Below are 22,167 nucleotides of genomic sequence, written 5' to 3'. Positions count from 1 at the left end.
AACCCTATCCTGTTGTGCTAAATGCACAAATTGTAAAGTGATTATTAAGCCTTTGCTCAAACTGTGTATGATTTTGTTATAATCAATGCAAAATTATCGTTTTGAAAAAGAAAAAAAAAACTACCATATGGCCTGTAACCATCCCCTTGATTTACCATACAAAATTTTTGTTTGGGGGAAGAGAGAGAGAGAGAGGAGAGAGAGAGAGAGGAGAGACAGAGATGCTACTCTTCAGAACAAGCTAGCCATTCACATCACTGACTTCTCAAGGATGTAGGCCTTCCACAAACTTTTTCATTGACCTAGCCCCTCCTGCTTTACACAGACATGCTCATTGTAATATAATGAGCATCACTTGAGGATTTCTACCACAGTACACGGAAAAACCCAACTGAAATATGTAGAAGATCAATAAATTGAAAGAAAGACCACTTTTGCAGAAATCTAAAATTCAGTATAATTTTCATTAAACAGGCAATCGTAATAGGAGTAACAAGTTACAATTCTTTATCTGATGAAATATATCAATCGCAACCATTATATTGCATGCTAAGATTGAAGAAAGGACCAAAAAAGGGTTCTTTTGAGAATAATGAATTTATTCAGGAAAAACAGAAAGATATACCAGGAAATCATCATCAATGGAAACGCAAGTGTTACACAGCAATTCATGAACTCGTCAATCACAATTTTGTCCACTGCAGCACAAAATATTTTTCAAACAATAACCCAACCCAAGAATCCACCATTAAGAAACGATAAAATGTCTCATGATATCAACAGTCTTGAGGAGAGAGTACATTGGACAACTTATCTCTATCAACTTATCTCTATCAACTTTATCATAATATTGGACAAGAAACATCAATTCAAAAAGTTAAGAATAAATTACCACATGCATCCTAAGATTCAATTCACCATTCTCACAGCTTCTATTTGAAATCTTTTTGCGAACCCTTCAAGTTCCAATCGCTAAAGAATGCAAAAACAGCAAATATAATGGACAATCCATGTAAAGGTCTCTAGGAAGGAATGTGTTTATTCATGGGTCGCATTCACCGAAAAAATACATCATAATCAAAAACCATTTCGAGAACAAGTTTGCAAATTTTGCTAACAAAGCATGGGCCTTTCCTACTTATAACATCATATTACCACAGATATAGTGTATATGAGAATGTATTCCCAATATATCATCAAAATTGTAGACTTGTAACAACGAAGTAAAAAGACTAAACTCAGTTAAGCCCACAGAAGTTACAAACTACCCCAGAAGGACATTATCAAAAAGAAATTAAATCGGCACGTATCGCTTCAAAGCCTGTTTTCCGGTGACGGCTAACCCAACTAGCACCCCTCCAATAGCTCCGGCAACAGCAGCCGACCTCGGCCCAGACGCCGCCTTGTAAAGAGCGCCAGTCCCCAATCCAGCCACCACGCAGTTGATAACGTCATCAGTATCCCTCGCAGCGACCATGGCGCTCTCCATCCCAGCATACATCAACGCGAGAATCCCAACCCTGTTTCCGATCTTCCTGCCCGACTGACCCGACGCATTGAGGATCCGATTAATTTTCAGCTTAAGAGTATCACCCGGCTCAGCCGCCTTGACTCCTTCCACCAGGCCCTTAGCCGCTCCGGCGGTGGCACCGCTAAGGTAGCCAATCCCGGTATAATAGGTCATATTCTCTCCCCAAGAACGGCGCTGCGCGATGGCCTCTTCTTGGAAGAGGAATTCCGGGGAAGTAGGGAGGCGGTAAAGGGTTTGGATGGGGACCTTTAAATCTTGATATGGGTTGTAAAGTCTTGCCCCGTCGGAGGGGGCGGTGTTGTTTTGGTCGTCGTCGTCGAAATTTGGAGCTCGAGGTTGATAAGCCATGATTTATGATTTTTCTATTATTTTTTTTCCGTTGGTTCGGCTCTCCCTTCTCTCTTAAGAGAAAGCTAGTTAGGGTTAGGGTTTCGGGGTGGAGGGAAGTGGAAGCGATCGGAGGCGGAGGAGGGTTCTCAGAGAAAGAGAGGAAATGATTCCCCAGCCCTGCAGGCGTATGCTTATTGATTAGCGTTTGTAAAGAAAAGCGTGGGGACATTTGCAAATAAAATGGGGCCCGGTTGACCATAAAAAAAAATGGGCCCCGGTTCCAGCCTGTGATGTTTTCTCGGCCTCGTTGGATGGCGGGCGTGACGACTGGTTCTTTCCAGAGGATTGTTAATACAGGTCTTGTTTGGACAGCCATTTTTCAAAGAAAATTTGTTATGTTTTTCGTGAACATATTTTTCAATTATTTTTTATCTCACGTGTATCAAATTGTACAATAATTTTCCTACAAAAAATTTAAAAAAATGTAATCCAAACACAACTCTTGTCTATTTGCAAATTTTTTTTTCTTTCTTCGGGGAACAAATATTTGGTTTCTGGGTAATTTACTTCACAACCTTATTAAGATTGCAAAATTATTTGGTAAAAAATAAAAATTTTAAGATTCTCCAACGACCTTTATTACGACCTTTTTTTCCCCCAATGTTTTCAGTCATCCTTCTATGTCCCAAACACATCAATAGAAGATGTTGAAGTGAACAGAATTCTTCTTTTCTTCAATTAATCTACAATGAAAACACATAATTCAGCTTTATTTCCATCCTGGCTTATTTCTTTGGTTTCTTGCTTTCCTTTTATTTTCTCTGGTTCTTTCTCTCGTCTTACCTCCACAGCCAAGTAGAGCTCCCTCCTCCTCTCAACTTACACCAATGCCATAAAGCCCTCCTTTCTCTCTCTCTCTCTCTCTTTCGTACATAATAAATACAGAAAAATCCACCACGAAGCTCTATCTTGAACCGCTCTTATCCATCAAAGCAGCCACCGCTGTCGTGGTTATGGCTGGATTCTGCACCATTGCACCAGATACCAGATATCTTCATTCTTGCTGAAACCTTTGCAGATATCTTGTGGATTTGAAGGGAGGAGAGGGAGGAGGAAGGAGTGAAGTAAGGGATGAGGAGGATTGTGATTGCTCGGCTGTTGAGAGAAGTATGAAAAGAAAGAATGGAGAATGAGATAAACAGTTTCAATTAAAAAGTAGCTATGTTATGTGAAATGACCCTTTATTAATGGCCAGCCAGTGCATTCCAATTTCCAAAGGTTTAGGAATGTCTACTTGCACAGCATACTTTGTAAATTTATTATCCGTGACAACCTTTCCTCGGACATCCACTTGCACCCCTCATCTACTTTCTACTACCCCCAGATGTGGGCTGTTACTTGCTGCGGAATTGGATAAACAAGAAGTTGAGGTAGAACACCATTACAGCAGAAACGCCATTCATTACTGGGACAAATTCTACCATCGCCACAAGAACAAGGTCACCCCTTTATTCTACTATTACTACTCTCTCATTTTAGTTCTTTGTATTTTAAAAAATGTTTGCTTGTTGTCTAAATTCAAGTGCATCAAATAAATGTACAGTTTTTTAAGGATAGGCACTACTTGCAGAAGGATTGGGGACAATATTTCTGTGATAATGATATCAATGATACAAATTCACCAAAGAGAAAGGTTGTTTTGGAGGTAACTCAATGGCCCTTTAGTCACCCTATCTTGGGCCTTTTTTATTATTATTTTTTAACTCATCACAGTCAGCATATGTTTTGATGCTGATAGGGTAACTGACAGGTGGGTTGTGGAGCGGGGAATACCATCTTCCCACTTATTGCTGCATACCCTAATATATTTGTTCATGCCTGTGATTTCTCTCCTCAGGCTGTCAGTCTTGTTAAGGTTTGTCACTCAACCTCAATCTTGCCGTCATGGACCTTTTTCACATGTAACTTTTCATAGTTCAGTATTTCAAAAGTCACCAATAAGCTAGATGCAACCTGATTTCCTTTGTTCAACTTGGAGTCTTTCTCTCGTACGGTTATAATTTAAGTGCAAACTCCAAAAAAACATGCTGTTGCCTTTTCCTCCTTATGTGAATTTAGAACCAAATATGCAAGGCAATAAGGTTGCATGTAAGGGTTATGGGTAACAGAGGTTATTTCTTAGTATGGCCGTTAATCTATCTGTAAGCAGATATAGTATGTAGTTGAATTTGAAGTTCCAAAGACAGCATAATTGATGAGTTTTGAGAAAGAACTACTATAATGGGAGAGAAAACAAGGGAGAGGATATTTACATCTTCTGTTCCAACAAATAATCGCGCATGCCATGAGAGAAGGGAGCTAAGAATCAGTAGGAGGGGGGGGGGGAGCGAGAGAGAGGTAGACTTCTATTGATTAATGAAGTACCATAACTCATATGAGCTGAAAGGATCTCCTATGAGTGGAAATAATGGAATTTCCTCATGTATCTGTAATACCAATTTGTTGTGTCTCGTGACAGGATCTCCTATGGGTGGAAATAATGGAATTTCCTCATGTATCTGTAATACCAATTTGTTGTGTCTCGTGACATTTTACTGTTAATGAACTTGCAGAGATCATTGCAATAATTTGTCCCCAGATGGAGCAGAAATTGTCCAAGTTTGGTAGTATTAAATTCAGTGTGACACTTACAGCATCAACCTTTTCTATTATGATAATCAGAATAATATTTACATGTATGATCATGTTATGGTGATTCATCAAAATTAGCGTAACGTTACAGTATCATTGCAGATGTTAGTGAAAATATTTCCCTTATAGAATTATGCGTGGTTTTAAAGCTAGTATAGATCATAATCGTCATGAGTAGTGTGAATAACATAGATTATTTTGCTGAATGCAGTCACATGCAAGTTTCAACAATGGTTGTGTAAATGCTTTTGTCTGTGATGTTGCAAAAGATGACCTTTGCATTAACATAAAACCTTCTTCTGTTGACATTGTTACCTTGGTAAGTAGGCCATATCACAGTTTTGGTATCTATTTAGTGCTTATTTTCTGACAAGATCTCTAGTATTATCTATACATATAATGCTGTTATCTTCTTCATCATATCAGGAAAAAGCATGGCCTGATAAGGCACTTATAGTCTTTCAAGCAATTTTTAAATGAATAGTACTTGTAATGGTATATTATGGAGAGAAGCTGGCATAATCAACTAACTTCTTAAGCAGATTTTTGTGTTGTCTGCAGTTACACCAAGTAAAATGACTTTGGTGTTGCAGAACCTTAAGAGAGTATTAAAGGTACATATTCAATAATGCCTTTTTTTCCCACTATTTATTATTTGTGGATTTTCACCATAATGTCATTGGGTGGATATCTCATTTTGCAGCCAGATGGTCACATTCTTTTACGAGATTATGCTCTAGGAGATTCTGCCCAGGTAAATTCTCCTTTTCAGTGCTCTGTTTCCCTCTTGCATTTTGCACTTTTCATTTATGCTAAAGCAATATTTTCGATTTTTTTTTTAACATTATTTACTTTTGGTATTTAAGTTTAAGAAAAGCCACTAGGTTTGCTTGACACTTCAATCACTTTAGACAATGTGTGGTAGCTGGCTAACACTATTCCCTTCACAACCATGTGAATGGGCAATAGAATTTATGCCATGCAAGTGTTCTTACCTTCATGTTCCCTCCCCTCCCATTGCCATGGTCATACAATCTTCTGAGGCATATTGCCAAGCTCTACTATTGCAACAAAATTCTTCAACCATTTCCATTATCTCAGGTGAAATTGCAGAATAGAAACCAAATAATTGACGATAACTATTGCTTCCGTGGAGATGGTACTGTAAGTACTATGTACTGGATCTGCAATGTATGTCTTGTCTGTTAATCTAGTGCTTGTGCAAACCCTACTAACGTTCATCTGTCCACAGTGTGCATTTTATTTCTCAGAGGATTTCTTGTCATCCTTGTTTGAGAGAGCTGGCTTCAGCATTGTGGATATCAGTACATATTGCAGAAAAATTGAGAATCGTTCCAAGAATATCGAAATTTCGAGGTGTCCATTTAATTTATAATTTTTTTCAAGGTTGCCTTAGTCTTAATTGCCAATCTCTCAAGTTTGAAGCTTTTGCACATAGGGGTTTGAAAGGAAATTACGTTAACTCTAACATTCTTATTCTTTTGGCAATGTATGAAGATTGGTTGGTTCTTGGCATGTCAAATTGCAATATTTAGATTCCCGGAAAGAATTATAACATCTGTTAGTCATGAATTTGCTGAAGTACATATGCAACTGCACCCTCAAATATGCACAATTTATCTGTTGAAAATGCATGGATGTTTTTAATTTCACTTTTGTGATTCTCTCTTGTCCTTCTATTCCCATTTTTGACAACTTTAGCTTCGTGATTTAGAGAAACAGTATCTTGATGGTGCAGTACCATTGTCTTCTAAAATTGGTGTCTTTTCCTTTAACCATAGTTTGGTTTTTGTGGTTAGGCGTTGGATACGTGCCATTTTCAGCCAGCTTTCAGTGCACCCTGCAATGAAGTGATATTAGTCAGTTCAGTAGCGGTTGTTTGAGCACTTGATCTCTTCATAGAATGTATATTGCCAACAGTGAGTGAGCCGTTGCCTTTGGCCCCGATAGTTATGTTTATTGATGGAATTTCATATTGCTAATAGCCAACCTGTAATTTGTAAATTGGCAGAAAAATATAATGCCGGAAGCTGCATAAGAGTACCTTTGACTGTCAGCTCTAAGTAGCTTTGTGTGCATACTTGAAGTCCTTCATCACATTTCATGAAAGAATCTATTGTCTCATTGACGTGGAAACTTTCATCTTATGTTGTTTTTATTGTGCACTGAAGCTCATAGAAGGGCAAGTGCTGAAAAAATCACTCTTATTCTAAGTATTCGAATGTAATTGATGCTGACAATTTATGGTATGCAAGATTCTAAGGCAATCTCATTGAAGATTTATGCGATCATTTACCATAACTTGAGCATACAAAAGGAAAACATTAGGATTAATTTATCTAAATTACTTAAAGAAGCATACGGAGGGAAAATTTATCTTGCAAGAGTTAAATCACAAGTCTTGATGCAACATAAATGAAGTCTTAGAAGCCCCAGGAAAGTGCAATAGATATCCAAGACGTTGGTTATATTACTCGAGTCTTGAGTTCAAATATTCTAGGGTTTAAGTGCACCTGTCAGGCTCACCCCATATTTGGAGTGTGCACATGCACAAGATTAGTTACTACGAGGTCTAGATTATTTCATGACACTGTCCCAAAATGGAAAAGCAGAGAGAAAGAAAAATGTCCTGCAGGGCAAGATGCCCAAGCGTATCTGATCTATACAAGCAATAATCAGGTAGCCACTTTTGAAGAACTAGCTCAGAAGATTCTTCAAGGTTGCATTCAGGTGCTTCCATTTTTTAAAGTGTATCTGCATTAGTTTTCCATTTTAGTATCAGAATTGCTGCTGCTTGCCCCCTGGGTAAACACAACATGAAAGTATAATATTAATGCATGTAACCTGAGAAGAAAATTGTCATCTGTCTCTGGTTTAACCTTTCTATTCTGACATATTCATCTTTTTGCATCCGAAGACACATCCTTCATTCTGTTTTAGCACTCTTAAAATGAAATGATCTTGTTTGTATTTCCATTTCAGAACGTAGAAAATCAGCTAAATAGATCCATCCAAAGTATCTTTTATTTTTAACTTTCATGAGCTTTGTATCTTTTATCTTTGACCCGATATGTGTAATAGTGAAAAGAAAGTAGAGCATGAAAGGAGGCACGCCCTTGTGGCTTCCAATACCTGCATTCTAGAGCAATGGCCGCATAGATTTAAGCTTTTATAAATGGACAAATTGTAAAGGACAGTATAAAGTGTGCGGAAGATTGCACACGAACCTGGCTGAGAGGTATGCTTTCTTGGGAAACTTGGTCATGAAGAATGGCTTCATCTAGGTTCCCATTCCCACTTCCGGCTTTGGCATCTGATCCAAGATCTCTGAGCCGTTCCAGTTCAGGCAATATGACTGAGCCAAGGTCTGGCCTGTCTCTCCTCCGCAGTTCACAACACTTTAGAGCTAATTTTGCAAGTGACAGAGCATCCTCAACTGGCCAATCAGCCACTTTGGGATCAAGTGTCTCTTGAAATGATCCATGCTCAATCGCCTCTTCTACATGATATGTTAGACCCATGGCAGTCCTTGCCGTAATGATTTGTAGCAGCAGTACACCAAAGGAATAAATGTCTGATTTAGTACATAGCATCCCGGTTTGTTGATACTCTGGGTCAATGTAGCAAAATGTACCGGCTGCTGCAGTCATATGATATTGAGTAACACTATCAGCCACTGACGGTGGAACTAGCCTGGACAAGCCAACATCACCAATCTTGCTCACATAGTTTCGGTCTAAGAGGATATTGGCTGGTTTAAGGTCGCGATGGACGATGGGCTCTGGTCTTGTTTGGTGAAGGAAGAGAAGGGCCGTGGCAATCTCTGCTACTATTCTGAAACGGATGGTCCATGGTAGTGGAGTGCTGCCATTCCTGCAGAAAAGCCGGTCTTCTAAGCTTCCATTCTCCATATATTCGTATACAAGGCACCCATACTCAGGGCAGGCACCCAGAAGGAGAACCATGTGTGGATGTCTCATGTGGCTTAGCACCTCAACCTGCACAATGATGAACAATGGAAGAAATAGGAGGTAAAGACAGGTTACAAATTGGCTCCATATAACTATTGGAAGACATGGCTGGCAAACTGGCTCACTGCCAAATGCCATTGCTTGTCAAATGGTCAGACTCAACATTTAATATGAGTAATCTACTCAAAATAATACTTTCTGTGCTTTACCATAAAATAGACAGTTTTCATTGACTTTGGCCCCCATGTATTTTGTAATCTAGGGCTGTGACTTATGCATGTAATTGTACATGTGAAAATATTTTGGTCCACAAAAAGAGAGAGAGAATGAGAGAGATATCTTGTGAAGTTTCCATTCCTGCAGATGATAAAAGCATTGATGCTAATCTTTAGATGAGCCTTTCTATGTATCTGCTCTGTTTGGAAGTTGGAAGCTAAGAAAATAAAAAAATGGAGTACCTCTCTTTGGAATTGCTTTTTCCCTTGTGAAATATCTGACCTCAACACCTTTATAGCAACAGCCGTTTGATCAAGATAGGCTTTATAAACAGGCCCATATCCACCTTCACCAATTTTTTCTGAAGGTGAGAAATAACCAGTTGCAGTTTCAATTTCTTCAATATTGTATTTTCTGTATCTAATATCACAGTGTGCTAAAGCATCCATAGCTTTCTTCTTCTTTTCTGCCTCTTGCAGGAGTTTCATCTCTGCCTCCTTTCGTTTTTGGGACTCCAATTCTGCAAGACGTTGTGCCATTTGTGCTGCTTCAATAGCCGCCTTGCATTTATGCTTTTCAGTCTCCACCATAATCATTGCAAACTCTCGGGTTTGCCTGCACCCTTCTATTCTGCGTGCCTCATCCAATTTCCATTCATCAATCTCCCTTGCCTGGAAACGAAAACAAACTTGATTAATACAATAATAGGTCACATGGTTTTGTGCTTTTATGAAAATGGTACGAACAGTGATTTGAACCCAGAATTGTACCTTCCCTTTGGCTGCCAGTGTTTCTTTGCATGCTGAATTATACATTTCCATACTTTGCTTTAATTCCTGTTTTAATCTCTTTATTTCCTCCTCTAGTTCCCCCTGCAGTAGAAAGCAATTTCAGGCCTGGAAAATCAGTGCCGGTGCTCATTTCCATTTGGTTTGCTTTCAATGTTGTTTTAATCTGTCAGTTATCAGTTTACTTCTGCCATTTCTTTTAACAGAAGCCACTCACTGAAATCCAAGTAATTAGTGTTTATCGTGGAGGTCATTAAGTCAACGTTTTCATGTACATCTGATATAAGTGGAATTTACTAGTCTATTTTAGGAATGCTTACGCTTCTAAAACTGCATGAGGCCCTGGTCCTGTGACAAACATAACTTTAGCGATAAGGAAAATCTTTGTTAGCTTTAATACTACAGAATTTATTTTTTGAACTTACTGTGCCTTGTGAAGAGGAGGAGGTCCAGGACGCATCTGACGTGTGTGACTGGTCTAGAAGCTCAAAGGACAAATTAGATGATTGAAAACTTAGTGGCTCTGAGCGATCACTGGAGCCAGAGAGCGAATGGGATGGACTTCCTTGAATTGGAAAATGGAGATTTAAATTGTTCCCTGAGAGCTGGTTGGATGGTGTTTTGCTGCCTGGATTTCTGTTATAGGGACAGATTTGCAAAGTATCTGCGGTTTTTGGAGGTGAAGTATTTTTGCTGTTGGGCTGCCCGTCCAATGGAGGTAGATGCAGAAAATCAGTTCCCGAACTACTTAATGGATGCTGAGGCGAGGGGCACTGAGGTGAACGATTCTTGCTTTGCCCCCTCCTTGAAGTCATTGGCACAAAGTCTCTACTACTCTTATCAGAGTATACTGCAGGGCTACCTCCATCGGAGTGTGATCTATCAGAGCCTGCACTTCTCCAGCTTCCCTGGCTACAAGACTCAATAGGTGCAATAAAATATTAAAACATCTTTTTGCAAATTTTGTAACAGTGTCAACATATGAATTGCGTCTCTTTCCTCACATCCAGATGAGTGTAATATCAATCTTAGTTAGTTCGTGATTCCTGGGGGCATATCAACAATGTAATGCGAAAGCATTTGTGACTGACTAACCATGTAAGCTGTTGGGAACCCGGAGTATCTGATAAATATCCTACTTGAGGCTGCTGCCTGGAACTGGCTATGCTGCTTGCATTGGGAGATCGAGTAGCTGATTTAACAGCCTGAGCTCTTACCTTGGATACAACATAAACTGCACAAAAATCTGGGATGGACTTGATTAATTGACTTTGCATATCCTGAGCTCTGAATGCCCTGTTAAATAAACCAAAACATTGAGGTATTCACTGAGTAATGCAGGCAAAAAAGATCATCAGTAGCGCGTACCCTAAAATTCTTTTATCTCGTTATTCTGTCGCTCGACTCTTAAGAAAACCACTACTGCAGCTTGTCAAGCTCTTACACATAAATCTAGTCAGTGAAAAAAACTCATCAACAAGGAGCTATATATGCATGCAGAAGCAACAGGTGAGGTTCAACTGCTGCAAATCTATGCTTTTGACATTTTCTTATCAGCTTCTTATCGGCTATTTCCTTCCAAACGAGGATGATCTGAAATATCTACATTACAAGATAGAGGCACAAAATGTAGGAGAAGAAAAAGTACCTGGCTAGGGCACTCCGAGATGAAGCTCCGAGCACAATCATGCTGATGGAGTTATCGATAACGTATTCAGCTATTGCTCTGGCAACGTCAATGTCATGGAGAACCACCTCGTGTACTCTAACCTGATCATTTCGAAATCATGCAATAAGCAATTGTTGATCTGAAATTTATATATATTGTTCTCGTCATTCGTTTTTACAGTCTTCCATAATAATAACAAGAACTTTTTATCTTTGGGGGATTGGAATATCAAGATTGTACCCCTTTTCGAGCACAAAATCCACGATATGGAAGAAAGAACTTCGCCAGCTCATCTTTCGTGGGCGCACGTCCTTCTTTGGGAACATCTTCTTCTGCAATTATGCAACAAGTGAGTTTTAAGGCGCTCAAAAACTTCCACCCCGTGGATGGCATGAGCTGATAAACACATCTTAGAAATTTCAATTGTCGAGTGAAATGTCAATTTTCTTGCATTCTCTAGGAACTATACGGACCACGTTTGCTATATTAGAATTTTAATCGTAATTCATGGAACTCTGTCATGCATGTTGGACGTCTTCAACTACTGCAAAGGCATTTACTTCAAAACAGGGAGGATTGAAAACATCTGCTACTATCATGCATATAGGCCCCTTGTTATCCCATAAAGACAAAAAGGATGAAATGTAGAACGAGGAGGATTAGTGGAAAGGCCAAGGGACCTACGAGGAGAGGAATTCTGTTGAGTTTTGACATGGAGGAGGGTGATAAAACCATTCAAGTTCAGGCGGTCGACCGCCCATTTCACAGCAAACTGGCTATTCTTGTCTGCGTCAATTGCTACTGCCGCATTGAAAATCATTTCTTGTGAATACAACGCCTTTGCCATTGTTAGCCTAGGACCCAAGTAATGGGAGATCAAAAACTATATAAAACCCAAAGGGCCAATTAAATGCCTGGCCGCGTTCCACGGGTTGCTTATTATAGTAGTTAATCTTGGAAAGCACCAGCTCGGTGGTGCTGCTACAACGGCACCACCCCCATCATGAACCCACAACCACCGCCACCACCACAAGAAGATGGGGAAAAATGAAAAATGTAGCTGTCCCCAAGAGGGCCATAACCCCTAAGGTTTCTCTTTCACGCTTGCTTTGGTTATATAAACCGCAAAAATCTAGTAGCTAGCTTGTTGTCCAAAAGAAGATAAAAGAAGAAAAATGCCTGTCTGGTCATTGGAGATTCTACGTACAGTCACACCACCTCTCTTTCCTTTCCTGGTTTTATGTCCTGCTGCTGACCGAGTCCATTTTCAGTCCACTTCAATTCTTGTCATTTTCTTCCAGTTTTAACAAACCATAAATAGTAGCATACGAATGTAAATCTGCTAACCGTGAATTTCAAAGCCTTAAATTAAATAAACAGTACTTTTGAGGGTTGGCGTCAGAGTTGTCTTGTCGCGGGCAGTTTTTTCTACAAAGATTTTTGAGGGGTCACTGGAATCAATCATCTGCGGTCCTTGAAAGTTGGAAAGATTTGTAGCCATTAGTCGCCAGCTGGACAATCTGGACTGCCCTGTAGAAGAGAAATCCAACAAATATTTGTTAATTTTCTCAAGATTCCTCACTTCTTGGAGCACAACTCGGGCCAGCCTTTACCCTTAAATTTGTTCACATCGCATCGTAATCCATCAGGAGGCGTTGAACGCTTGAACTAAAAAGATCATCTTTTATGTATCATTGAAAAAATAGACAATAAAATGGTCCCTGCAACTTTGCCGACATAAGACAAAACCATAAATTCGACTCTTTCAACGCAATCTGTCACTTCCTGGTACACCTTTTTCAACAGTAAAAGAAAATATCCCTGCAATGTTTCTTTTCTTTTTTTCAACGCAAAGTTTTGGTCATTAATTTCTTTTTCAACTTCTCTAGCCAATCATCTATAAGTTCGACAACCTAACCACTTTAAAACAAACAAATGATCATCTATAAGTTCGATTCCATACCTACACAAAGTCAAGGGCATATCAACCTAACCCAACATTATTTTATTTGCCTAACCTGCTTTACTTCTTCCTTTTATTCTCTTGTTCCTTTTGCCGCTAATTTTAATAATTCCTTGCCAAATCTTTGATAACAAATTAGATTTATAAACTCCAGTGCATTAATAATGACTTTGTATTGTACCCCTAATAACGTAGACAAAATGCGGTGTACTCACTGTTTTTCTGAATCAAGTTACAAATATAGAGTGCAAAATTGCATTCAAGGAGAGCTTATTTGATCACTAACATGATTGCGCAAGAATTGCTGGCATTACAAGGAATTCAGTCCATCCAACTGTAAGTACTGTACTACTTAAAATGAGGTCTTCCCGTGTAAAGAAGGCACATGATTATGGGAGACTTTGCAGGTCAGGTGGTGAGCTGCCACGCAGGGACACGTTGCATTTTCTTGAAGTTTGTCTCATGAAAAGTCTATGAGGCAGTCTACTACTATTAATTATTAATGTAAGCACTATCCTAAAGCATTTTCGGTCCACAGCATTGATTGGATGAGTCTACACGTGTCACCTCACAGCAGTAAAAGCTTTTTCTTTTCGCCATGCCCAAAAAAAGAAAAAAAAAAAAAAAAAGAAAAGGAAAAATAGTGTAGATGTGAAGAATAAACAGTCTAGGAAAACTGGCATTACTACCGGCCAATAGTTAGAGAGGAGTTCAGCTCTGGGGCAAGTGTTTTTATGTGTTTATTTCGGTTCTGTAAGTATTCTTTCTTTCTTTCTTTCTTCGATTCTTGATTGATCCTGAGGTAATTCTGTTGGCAATTTCATTTTCTTTTATCCTAAAATGTATTGAAGCTGATCCTATGTTCTTGTGCTCCAAGAAGATATGTATGCACTAGAATTTCCTTTGTTACACAAGATTCTTGATTTTAGGGTGGAAAATGTTGGGGAGGAAGAAAGATTGAATTTTCAGAAAAACCCATGATTTAGTTTAAGAGGCTGATAAGAATTGCCTCAAACCCCTGAAACCAAGTACCACGTGGCAAAAAGTCTAGAACCTTTTTAGGGTTTGCTTGGGAATCCTGGGGGGTAGGTTTTCCTTTTCCCTTTCCTAGGTTCTTTTCGATGACTACTTTTCGTTTCCCTTCTAGATTGGTGTTTGGATAAGGATTTAATTTTGTCTTCTTCCTTCCGGTTCAGTGTACAAAAGGGTTGGTGGTGCAAATAGGATTTGGTATCTTGGTTTAATTCTTTGCTACAAGGGAAGAATTTGGCAAAACTCTAGGCAAGAGAAAGGCACTAACTGTTTCAGCTTAAGTTTCTGATTGATGGAATGTTAGTGCATCCAGATCTGGGAACTCTTTATTGCTTTGCTTAAAGCAAGTACCTAAATCCACCTGTAATTTGCTCTAAGTAGTATGCCTACTGTTTCTTGTACAACTTGGATAGCTGTTGACTTAAGTCTTTTGAATTGTGACATCTCCAATCTTGTATCTTTCTCATCCTTCACTCACACGAGCAACGACCTAATCTTGGTATGAGTGTGTGACATGGTTTATTAATTTGTATCAAGGTGTTGTCAGTTTTGGTTTTCATTATTGGACTGTGTGCTTTACAAAACTTTGGAGCTTCTCCTCTCCTTTGATCATTTTGGGAACTGGATGATTGAACTAAAGAGTTGTTGACTTTGCAAGTTTGGAGAGTTTTGTGCTCTGTATTGTTAGTTGTAATCCGGAGAATAGATGGAAGAGATGTCTCCAGCAGTTGCAGTTCCACTTAGTTTAGGTAGTCCTATGTGTGAGAATGCTGGAATCTCGAATCATATGGAAATCACACGACTCAAAATAGTGACAGACACTGCCATGTTGCTTTCAGATCCAGCGTCACTGTTGCATGCAGATTCAAGTTCTAATTGGGACGGCAGTTGCAATGGGATAGGTACAGAAGGTAGTAAGGATAAGTCGGTATCACCTATAGACAATGGGGGGGTATCTAAAATGTTGCAGAAAACTCAAAACAATGAGATTGTAGGAGATGCAATAATGCAAGAAAGCGATGAGGTATTACTGGTTACAGATGACCGGAATGGAATTAATGGCATGGAGTTGCTTCCCCTGGAGCCGACTTCAGAAATAAGCTTACCAATTGCTGTTCAGATTGAGGGCATCAACAATGGTCAAATACTTGCTAAGGTAATCAGTTTGGAAGAAAGAAGTTTTGAAAGGAAGGTGAGTGAGGACAATTTAACTACTGCGGCTCAATTGAATGAAGAAAACTCAAGTGTACCCACACTTAAGGCATCTGTAGTGGCTCTTCAGTTGCCCAACGAGAAAGATCCAGTAAAAGGCGGTATGAAGAGTGTTTTTGAATTAGAATGTGTGCCACTATGGGGTTCCGTGTCAATTTGTGGACAGAGGCCAGAAATTGAAGATGCCATTATGGTTGTGCCACATTTCATGAGAATTCCTATTAAGATGTTCATTGGTGACCGAGTCGGGGATGGTATAAGCCAAACATTGAGTCACTTGACGTCTCACTTTTTTGGAGTATATGATGGTCATGGAGGATCTCAGGTATATTCCCTTTTTCTTAAATTCGATTTTAAATGTTCATTTCCTTATCAGAGTAGAGTTTTGTCAGCATCTATATTGTTGTTGACTTTTTTAGATGGTTTGCTTGATGAATCTCCATCAAGGACAAGATAGCATTAAATGGAAAACTGGTTTACAGTTGCATCTTGTCAAATTCAACCTAGAATTTCTTTCTTTCTGTAAGTTCATTAGGTATTATCCTCGTGACAGCCGTTAATAAGCTTTATTTGTTAAACATCAAATTTCCATACTATTCATTAATGAGCTTTTGGCCCCAAGTTTTGGCTAACCTAAAAACCTTCATAAAATGCTAGATATGCCGTTGAAATTTCAATCATAGTTTATCAAAGTTAAATAAATTTGTCCATGTAGGTAGCAAATTACTGCCGTGATAGGATCCATGTGGCATTGGCCGAGGAGCTAAAAGATACAAAAGATGACTTGGTGAAGGAAAGCCTGATAGACACTCGACAAATGCAGTGGGAGAAGGTCTTTACTACGTGCTTTCTAAAGGTTGATGATGAAGTAGGGGGAAAAGTTAGCCAAAATATGTCTCCTGAAAATGTAGATTCCTCCAATTATGCATCTGAACCTGTTGCACCTGAAACTGTTGGGTCTACTGCAGTGGTGGCCATTCTATGTTCATCCCATATTATAGTTGCAAATTGTGGGGATTCCAGGGCAGTTCTTTATCGTGGCAAAGAAGCTGTAGTACTGTCAATTGACCATAAAGTACGCAAAGTTTAAAACTTTTCTTTGCCATTTTTCTTCTTTTTCTTCCTTTTTTTTTTTGGGGCCCCGTGGGTGGGAGATTGATAGTCTGCATAGGCTTGTAATCTCAGCTAATTTGATTTGTTTTCTTTTAAACTTATTTGGCAGCCAAACCGAGAAGATGAATATGCTAGAATTGAAGCATCTGGCGGCAAAGTCATACAGTGGAATGGTCACCGTGTATTCGGTGTTCTTGCAATGTCTAGATCCATCGGTAAGTGTATTAGAAATTCGATTTACTTTGCAATCGTATGTCAATACACATGCACTGGCGTACGTGTAGGCACTGTAAATCCAATGTTGCTTTCTGCTCTTTCAATGAGATTGTTCTGAACCTGGAGAAAGATTCTCTCTTTTTTTTCAAAATTAGGGGAAAACTGAGTTGATTCTGAATCTGTTGCATGGTGCTGGATTTTGTGAATGACTGAAGAAAGGAATCAGTGTTTGCCTCAAATGTTTTTGGCCCCATCTTGTCTGCAGGTGATAGATACCTCAAACCATGGATTATACCAACCCCAGAGGTCATGTTTCTACCCCGTGCAAGGGAGGATGAATGTCTTGTTTTAGCAAGTGATGGCTTGTGGGATGTCATGACGAATGAAGAAGCATGTGAAGTTGCTAGGAGACGAATTTTGCTTTGGCACAAGAAGAACGGAACTAACCCTCTTCCAGAAAGGGGACAGGGATATGATCCTGCAGCACAAGCGGCAGCGGAGTACCTTTCCATGCTTGCTCTTCAAAAGGGGAGCAAGGATGATATTTCAGTGATTGTCATAGACTTGAAAGCTCGACGGAAGTTCAAGAGTAAATCTTGAATATGTGTTCTCATCACCAACATCCAGGTTTAATATAGTTTTATACATCATAAAACTCTGCCTCATCTCATCAATACATAGCTTGGTCCATTCATTTTTCTTATGGGCTTACAGGGTGTATTAGAAGGGTAGGTAGTATGTATCATAGTAACGTCAAGAAATGACTTTAAATCTCATCTCCAAATGTTTTGTTATGCACCAGCTTCAATAAGTCAGCGTAGCTGTGCAAGTGCACCTTGAGAAAGTACGATCTCCCCAATGTGCTTGAATTTGAATACAACCGCACAACTCAACTTTTTAACTTATTTGCTCGAGTCATGTCATGAGATGAGAGTTAGCGTTTTAATTTACCAGTAAGAGATTTTGTCCGGTGCTCATCTTCCAGGAATTTATAATGAAGCTTTTCTTTGTATTCTAATTGTATGAATTCAGATCCAGCAAAAACAGATCAAATATAAAACATGCACATGGAAAAAGGCATTAAAACTTCTGATAAGCAAATCCTCTGTTTTTCTTTTTTTCTTTTCTCCGATCCCCAGCAAACTTGTAATGGGCCAACCAAAAAAACGAAAAGAAAGGAATGAGACGGTACAAACGCATTCTCAAGTAGTCTCAAGCCTGTAAAAAGCTATGAGAAGAAAAGACTCAACGGCCCCATCTACCTTCGCCGCTTCCTTCTCACTGTTGGGAATTGCAGCGGCAGAGATAGTGTCGCCAGTAACAATTGCTTCTCGCGCGCAAGCTTACAGCCCAAATATTCATAGTGAGGTCTTAATGCTATTGGGTTCATTCTCAGATCCTTCGCTATGTCAGATAAGTCTGTCCGAAAATTGTCAACATATAAAGTAAGCACCAAGACGTAGCTGATAAGGAGATCCTTTTTGTCATCTGCAATCCTCTTCGAGTCCGAATTAGCATACAAGGAAGAGAACTTCTGGTACAAGATCCCAGGAATTTTATGATGTTTTGCCGATGAAACACCATCCATGGAGTGCTTATCCTTGAACTTGACAAGATGGGTAATGTATGAAAATATCCCAGCAAGCTGCCTCTTCTCCACTTCATCCTAGAACATAAAAGAAAGTATTACATAACAAAATTAATAGCGGGATTTGTTTTGACTTGCATGTAAAACCTTGCCAAAAAAAATGATAATAAAGTATCATGCTACAAGTCTCATGGACTGGCATAGATAAAAAAGATTGGTAACATAAACTAAATCACCAGGTTGTTTGACCTTCCTTTTTAACAACCAGAAGAGGCTGTGATGCACAAAGGCATGCAGTATGCCCAACTTTTTAACCTGATAATCCAGGAAATTATTTCAACAGTAAAGGGATAGAACTCTCACGAATGGGAGTTGACCATATTTCTCAACGGACACCAGTCAAAAGCACAAATTTACGTCATTCATACGCTATGGAAGTTATAGGGTGCCATACTGAAATAGATGAAAATGACGCGCAGGTTGGTGAAAATGCTAACCAAATAACTGATAGGCATCCACGTAAAGATGCACAAAGTCTATTGCAAAGCTTACCGTAATATCATCCAATTTATATACTCGATTGCAAACAAAGCTCGGGTACTTATCAGACGTCACTTCTGCTCCAGCTTGAGAAATTTCAAGAATGTCCATAAGGTAATCCCACTCCCCGCTAAAGATAATCTTGTGCAATGGATATGCTGTTTGAGGTGTAGTGGCAGACAAATCATGGGGTGGGATATTTCGAGCACTAGTTGTAGTCTCTGTAACCTCGAGCCCCTCTTTGTTTATCTCAATACCCCCTAATTTTTGGTCCAAATCCTGCTGACTTTCAGGATCTTGTCTCTGACGAAGTGATTCCAGTTTCTGAGTCTGCAAAACAGATATCGGATGAATACAATCTCTCTACCAAACTTTAGACCAGAATTGTCAAAACTAAAGTATGTTTCTCTCTCTATTTTTTTTCCAGTACTGTTTTAATCAGCCCAATTTTTTGTATTTTTTCACTTTTTAGTTATTAAGTGCCCAACGTAGAGAGTATGGAAATCACATTAGCTTTATTTCCATTGGGTGGCAGAGTGTAACATAGAATTCCATTTCTGACATTGAATGACCCTATCAACAGTACAAAGGTTTAAAAAAAATATACAAAATCAGTATGGGACTAACATGGTTATGCAGCATCAAGGGTTCCTGGAATATATCAGAGAGCTATATAATGACTAAAGAAATAAATTTGATTTAGTATTTAGTGTTCAATACATGCAAGAATAGACCTTCTGAAAGAGCTAGAATTTGGAGAAGTCACATCCCTTCTATGCAGGAAAAAGGGTATACCTGTCTTATAGTCTTCTTGGATGAATACATAAGAGTCAATTCTCTCATTTTGTCAGCCTTCTCTTCTGCAGTAAGTTCATGCTTCAAAGTTTCTGGAGTTTCATTTTCAGGTAGGTCTAACCCAGCAACTCTCAGTTCCAATCTGAATATCTGGGGCGTCCAAGTAAAATAAAATAAATAATGTTGACAAGTTTGCAATCCAACATAACTGGAATCGAAACCAAAAAAGAGATCTGCCAGTAGTGGCAAGAGACACAAGCCAACCTCATGCTCCGGCCAAAATCAGAGCATAGTGAGAGCAAGTAATAAACCTGGGTGGAAAGTTGCAAGATGACAAATTTTCCCACAACTCAGCTAGAAGTTCTTTGAGTTTGATCAAATGTGAATTAAAAATAAAAATAAAAAAATTGGTTTCCTTTTCCTCAAGATGCTACATCTGTAATTGAACTCCTATCTAACCATTCGTTCAACAACCTTGTAGCCCAGATATTAGGAAAAAGGTAACCAACTATACATGAAACAGGTGGAGGGTAGGGTTGGATTGGGTGGTAAGGTGGGAGGGATTGTAAGTAGGAGGTCATGGTTTCAAGCCCTCCCGCTTACCCCCAAAAAAAAATTTGAAAAAAATAATAAAAAATCCTACACATGAAACATAAAGCTATAACCTTCTCATTCAGAGTGCAACTTCAGTAATTCTCATAACAGTTTCTGAGAAACAAAATCACAGTACAACCTCCAAATGTAATCTTAACCACAAACTACAAAAATCACAAGGCATTTTAGCAGCCAAAAACAAGCACAATTCCACAGATAAACCAAGCATACCAATAAATAAATCTCAAAGCTAATAGCTTTTTCCCCTTTGCCACCATATTTCAGCAATTAAATGGCAAATGCACCACAAAAGTAAAAAAAAATAAAAAATATTCAAACTTTGCGGCATTCGCTTATATCCCTGCTAGTTTTGACTTTGGTTTAAAAAATAAAATAAAATAACCTTGTTAGCTGCAATTGGAACAATCTTCAGAGTCTGGCTAATCTTGTCAAAAACTCCGAGACCATAAGTACACATCTGAGCCGCCGTAGCCTCGCCAGAGTAGTTAGTTCCAACGAAATTAACCTGAGCAACCTTAGGGCTCACCACCAACTGCAGCCTATTACTCCTCTTCTTATTCTTGTAAACCTTAACCTTGGCTTCAGGCCCCGCTTCTTCGCCTTCCTTCCAACTCCTCAATGGATCGTACCCGGATGGAAAATAACCCACAATTGGAGAAATTTTATCAGGGTTTTCACCGAAAGTTTCGATTTTGACGTCTAGTGTTTCCTTGTGCTTCTTTTTCTCATTCTTCTCAGGTTTTTCTGCTGTTGTTGATGTTATGGGGTCGGCCTCTTCTGCATCCCTTTGTTCTTCCTCTCCTCCTTCTTTTTCCCTAGAGTACTCCTGAGCAGGTTCCGTTACTTGCTGAATTTCTTGGTTTATTGGTCTCTTCTTCTTCTGCTTTGGTGTGGCCATGGTTTTGGGACAAGAAGTCGAAGTAACAGCGTTGGCTGTGAACTGCCAGGTATGAGCCCTACCCTATCGTGTCACCACAGCCGGGTGAACTACCCGAAATATGAACCATTTGGCTATACATAGGGTTTACTTTTTTTGTTATTCTTAGGGATAATTTCGGAAACCTCCCCGAGGTTTTCTATAATATCACTCAACTCCCATGAGATTTTTAAAATTTCACTTACCTCCCATAAATTGACATTTCTTGTAGCATTTTAACCCCTTTGGAGAAAATACAGAAAAAATAAAACTTTTGTTCCAATACTACCCTTATGCTATCCCACTTATGGAATTTATAACACCAATAAAAAATAAGATAAGGTTAAATTTTTATAAGGTATTTCTTGGCGTAAACTATTTATTTTAGTTAGCTCAAAAAAACTATTTATTTTAGTTGTATTAGAACAAAAGCAAAATTGACACATATAAAAATATTATTTTAGTTTTCAATACAACTTAAACTACACCATGAATTAAAACATATTTTTCTAAAAAATATCAAAATATCTTGACTTCCTTAATTTTAGTTATACACGGAATTTTTTTAAGGTGTTAATTACTCTCTAAAATCTTCATAAATGGTTGATCTTGATTAGATTTAATTTATCCATATTCTTTGCTATCCCACCATGATTCTAATGTACAAAAAAAAAAGGACCATTATTAGCTAGCAATTTGTTTTTTTTTTATTTACATTTTTTACTTTTTTAAAAAAAAATTTTGCCTTTTTTATTAAATAGTTATTAAGAGTAAGGATAATGTTATCAATTTATAACCTTTGATAGGGATATTTAGTCTTATCAAGTTGACAAGGGAGGTAAGTGAAATTTTAAAAATTTAAGGAAAGCTGAGTAATATTATAATAAATCTCAGGGGAAGTTTCTAAAATTATCCCTTAATCTTATGTAGTTGTCAAGGCATGTGAAATTTATATTATGC

At 38.6% G+C, this 22,167-nt stretch overlaps 5 protein-coding genes across 12 annotated transcripts; 2 read left to right on the top strand and 3 right to left on the bottom strand.

The window, feature by feature from the left end:
- Positions 1-1,013: 1,013 nt before the first annotated feature.
- On the bottom strand, positions 1,014-2,181 carry LOC113742988 (mitochondrial import inner membrane translocase subunit TIM23-2-like). The gene has a single exon (XM_027271033.2). It carries the CDS (start codon positions 1,877-1,879, stop codon positions 1,295-1,297), a length of 585 nt encoding a protein of 194 aa, XP_027126834.1. The 5' UTR covers positions 1,880-2,181; the 3' UTR covers positions 1,014-1,294.
- Positions 2,182-2,545: 364 nt separating this feature from the next.
- LOC113742847 (tRNA N(3)-methylcytidine methyltransferase trm141) lies at positions 2,546-6,709 on the top strand. 4 transcript variants are annotated; one of them, XM_072045231.1, is made up of 9 exons: positions 2,546-3,360; positions 3,492-3,566; positions 3,672-3,776; positions 4,764-4,871; positions 5,095-5,166; positions 5,256-5,306; positions 5,654-5,716; positions 5,805-5,929; positions 6,373-6,709. In XM_072045231.1, the coding sequence occupies exons 1-9, from the start codon at positions 3,109-3,111 to the stop codon at positions 6,425-6,427; spliced, it is 906 nt and encodes a 301-aa protein (XP_071901332.1). In that variant the 5' UTR covers positions 2,546-3,108; the 3' UTR covers positions 6,428-6,709. The 4 variants fall into 4 exon arrangements, 3 of the variants coding, with proteins under 3 accessions (XP_071901332.1, XP_027126653.1, XP_027126655.1); XR_003460909.2 differs by having other exon boundaries at positions 2,549-3,360; positions 3,465-3,566; positions 5,654-5,711; XM_027270852.2 differs by having other exon boundaries at positions 2,551-3,360; positions 3,465-3,566.
- A 303-nt stretch (positions 6,710-7,012) lies between these two features.
- LOC140005072 (U-box domain-containing protein 35-like) lies at positions 7,013-12,727 on the bottom strand. The gene is made up of 9 exons (XM_072045230.1): positions 11,902-12,727; positions 11,458-11,549; positions 11,197-11,318; positions 10,644-10,844; positions 9,974-10,460; positions 9,531-9,632; positions 9,003-9,431; positions 7,801-8,571; positions 7,013-7,374 (listed from the first exon to the last, which is right to left on the bottom strand). Exons 1-9 carry the CDS (start codon positions 12,062-12,064, stop codon positions 7,333-7,335), a joined length of 2,409 nt encoding a protein of 802 aa, XP_071901331.1. The 5' UTR covers positions 12,065-12,727; the 3' UTR covers positions 7,013-7,332.
- A 973-nt stretch (positions 12,728-13,700) lies between these two features.
- On the top strand, positions 13,701-17,658 carry LOC140004265 (protein phosphatase 2C 16-like). Of its 5 annotated transcripts, none has more exons than XM_072045227.1 (5): positions 13,702-13,933; positions 15,052-15,749; positions 16,140-16,499; positions 16,647-16,752; positions 17,019-17,658. In XM_072045227.1, the coding sequence occupies exons 1-5, from the start codon at positions 13,915-13,917 to the stop codon at positions 17,351-17,353; spliced, it is 1,518 nt and encodes a 505-aa protein (XP_071901328.1). In that variant the 5' UTR covers positions 13,702-13,914; the 3' UTR covers positions 17,354-17,658. The 5 variants fall into 5 exon arrangements, with proteins under 5 accessions (XP_071901329.1, XP_071901328.1, XP_071901327.1 ...); XM_072045226.1 differs by having other exon boundaries at positions 14,760-15,749; XM_072045224.1 differs by having other exon boundaries at positions 14,750-15,749.
- Positions 17,659-17,821: 163 nt separating this feature from the next.
- On the bottom strand, positions 17,822-21,289 carry LOC140005071 (DNA-directed RNA polymerase I subunit rpa49-like). The gene is made up of 4 exons (XM_072045229.1): positions 20,674-21,289; positions 19,677-19,826; positions 18,894-19,211; positions 17,822-18,419 (listed from the first exon to the last, which is right to left on the bottom strand). The coding sequence occupies exons 1-4, from the start codon at positions 21,187-21,189 to the stop codon at positions 18,012-18,014; spliced, it is 1,392 nt and encodes a 463-aa protein (XP_071901330.1). The 5' UTR covers positions 21,190-21,289; the 3' UTR covers positions 17,822-18,011.
- Between the last annotated feature and the right edge of the window lie 878 nt (positions 21,290-22,167).

This window comes from Coffea arabica, chromosome 4c (assembly GCF_036785885.1).
Source record: "Coffea arabica cultivar ET-39 chromosome 4c, Coffea Arabica ET-39 HiFi, whole genome shotgun sequence".
NCBI lineage: Eukaryota > Viridiplantae > Streptophyta > Magnoliopsida > Gentianales > Rubiaceae > Coffea > Coffea arabica.
The sequence above is the reverse complement of the archived record's forward strand: the minus strand, read 5'-3'. Positions and strand labels throughout refer to the sequence as shown.

Bases quoted from the DNA above. Each gene is read 5' to 3' on its own strand.
- LOC140005072 (XM_072045230.1), bottom strand. From the start codon at position 12,064: ATGGCAAAGGCGTTGTATTCACAAGAAATGATTTTCAATGCGGCAGTA. The intron at 11,550-11,901 runs GTAGGTCCCTTG...GCATAATTGCAG, and splicing joins TCAACAGAATTCCTCTCCTC to AAGAAGATGTTCCCAAAGAA. The intron at 10,461-10,643 runs GTTAGTCAGTCA...TGAGTCTTGTAG, and splicing joins GGTTCCCAACAGCTTACATG to CCAGGGAAGCTGGAGAAGTG.
- LOC113742847 (XM_027270852.2), top strand. From the start codon at position 3,109: ATGGCCAGCCAGTGCATTCCAATTTCCAAAGGTTTAGGAATGTCTACT. The intron at 3,567-3,671 runs GTAACTCAATGG...GGTAACTGACAG, and splicing joins AGAGAAAGGTTGTTTTGGAG to GTGGGTTGTGGAGCGGGGAA. The intron at 3,777-4,763 runs GTTTGTCACTCA...TGCTGAATGCAG, and splicing joins AGGCTGTCAGTCTTGTTAAG to TCACATGCAAGTTTCAACAA.
- LOC113742988 (XM_027271033.2), bottom strand. From the start codon at position 1,879: ATGGCTTATCAACCTCGAGCTCCAAATTTCGACGACGACGACCAAAAC.
- LOC140004265 (XM_072045226.1), top strand. From the start codon at position 14,919: ATGGAAGAGATGTCTCCAGCAGTTGCAGTTCCACTTAGTTTAGGTAGT. The intron at 15,750-16,139 runs GTATATTCCCTT...TTGTCCATGTAG, and splicing joins ATGGTCATGGAGGATCTCAG to GTAGCAAATTACTGCCGTGA. The intron at 16,753-17,018 runs GTAAGTGTATTA...TCTTGTCTGCAG, and splicing joins TGCAATGTCTAGATCCATCG to GTGATAGATACCTCAAACCA.
- LOC140005071 (XM_072045229.1), bottom strand. From the start codon at position 21,189: ATGGCCACACCAAAGCAGAAGAAGAAGAGACCAATAAACCAAGAAATT. The intron at 19,212-19,676 runs GTATACCCTTTT...TCTGTTTTGCAG, and splicing joins CCAAGAAGACTATAAGACAG to ACTCAGAAACTGGAATCACT. The intron at 18,420-18,893 runs GTAAGCTTTGCA...TTTATGTTCTAG, and splicing joins ATAAATTGGATGATATTACG to GATGAAGTGGAGAAGAGGCA.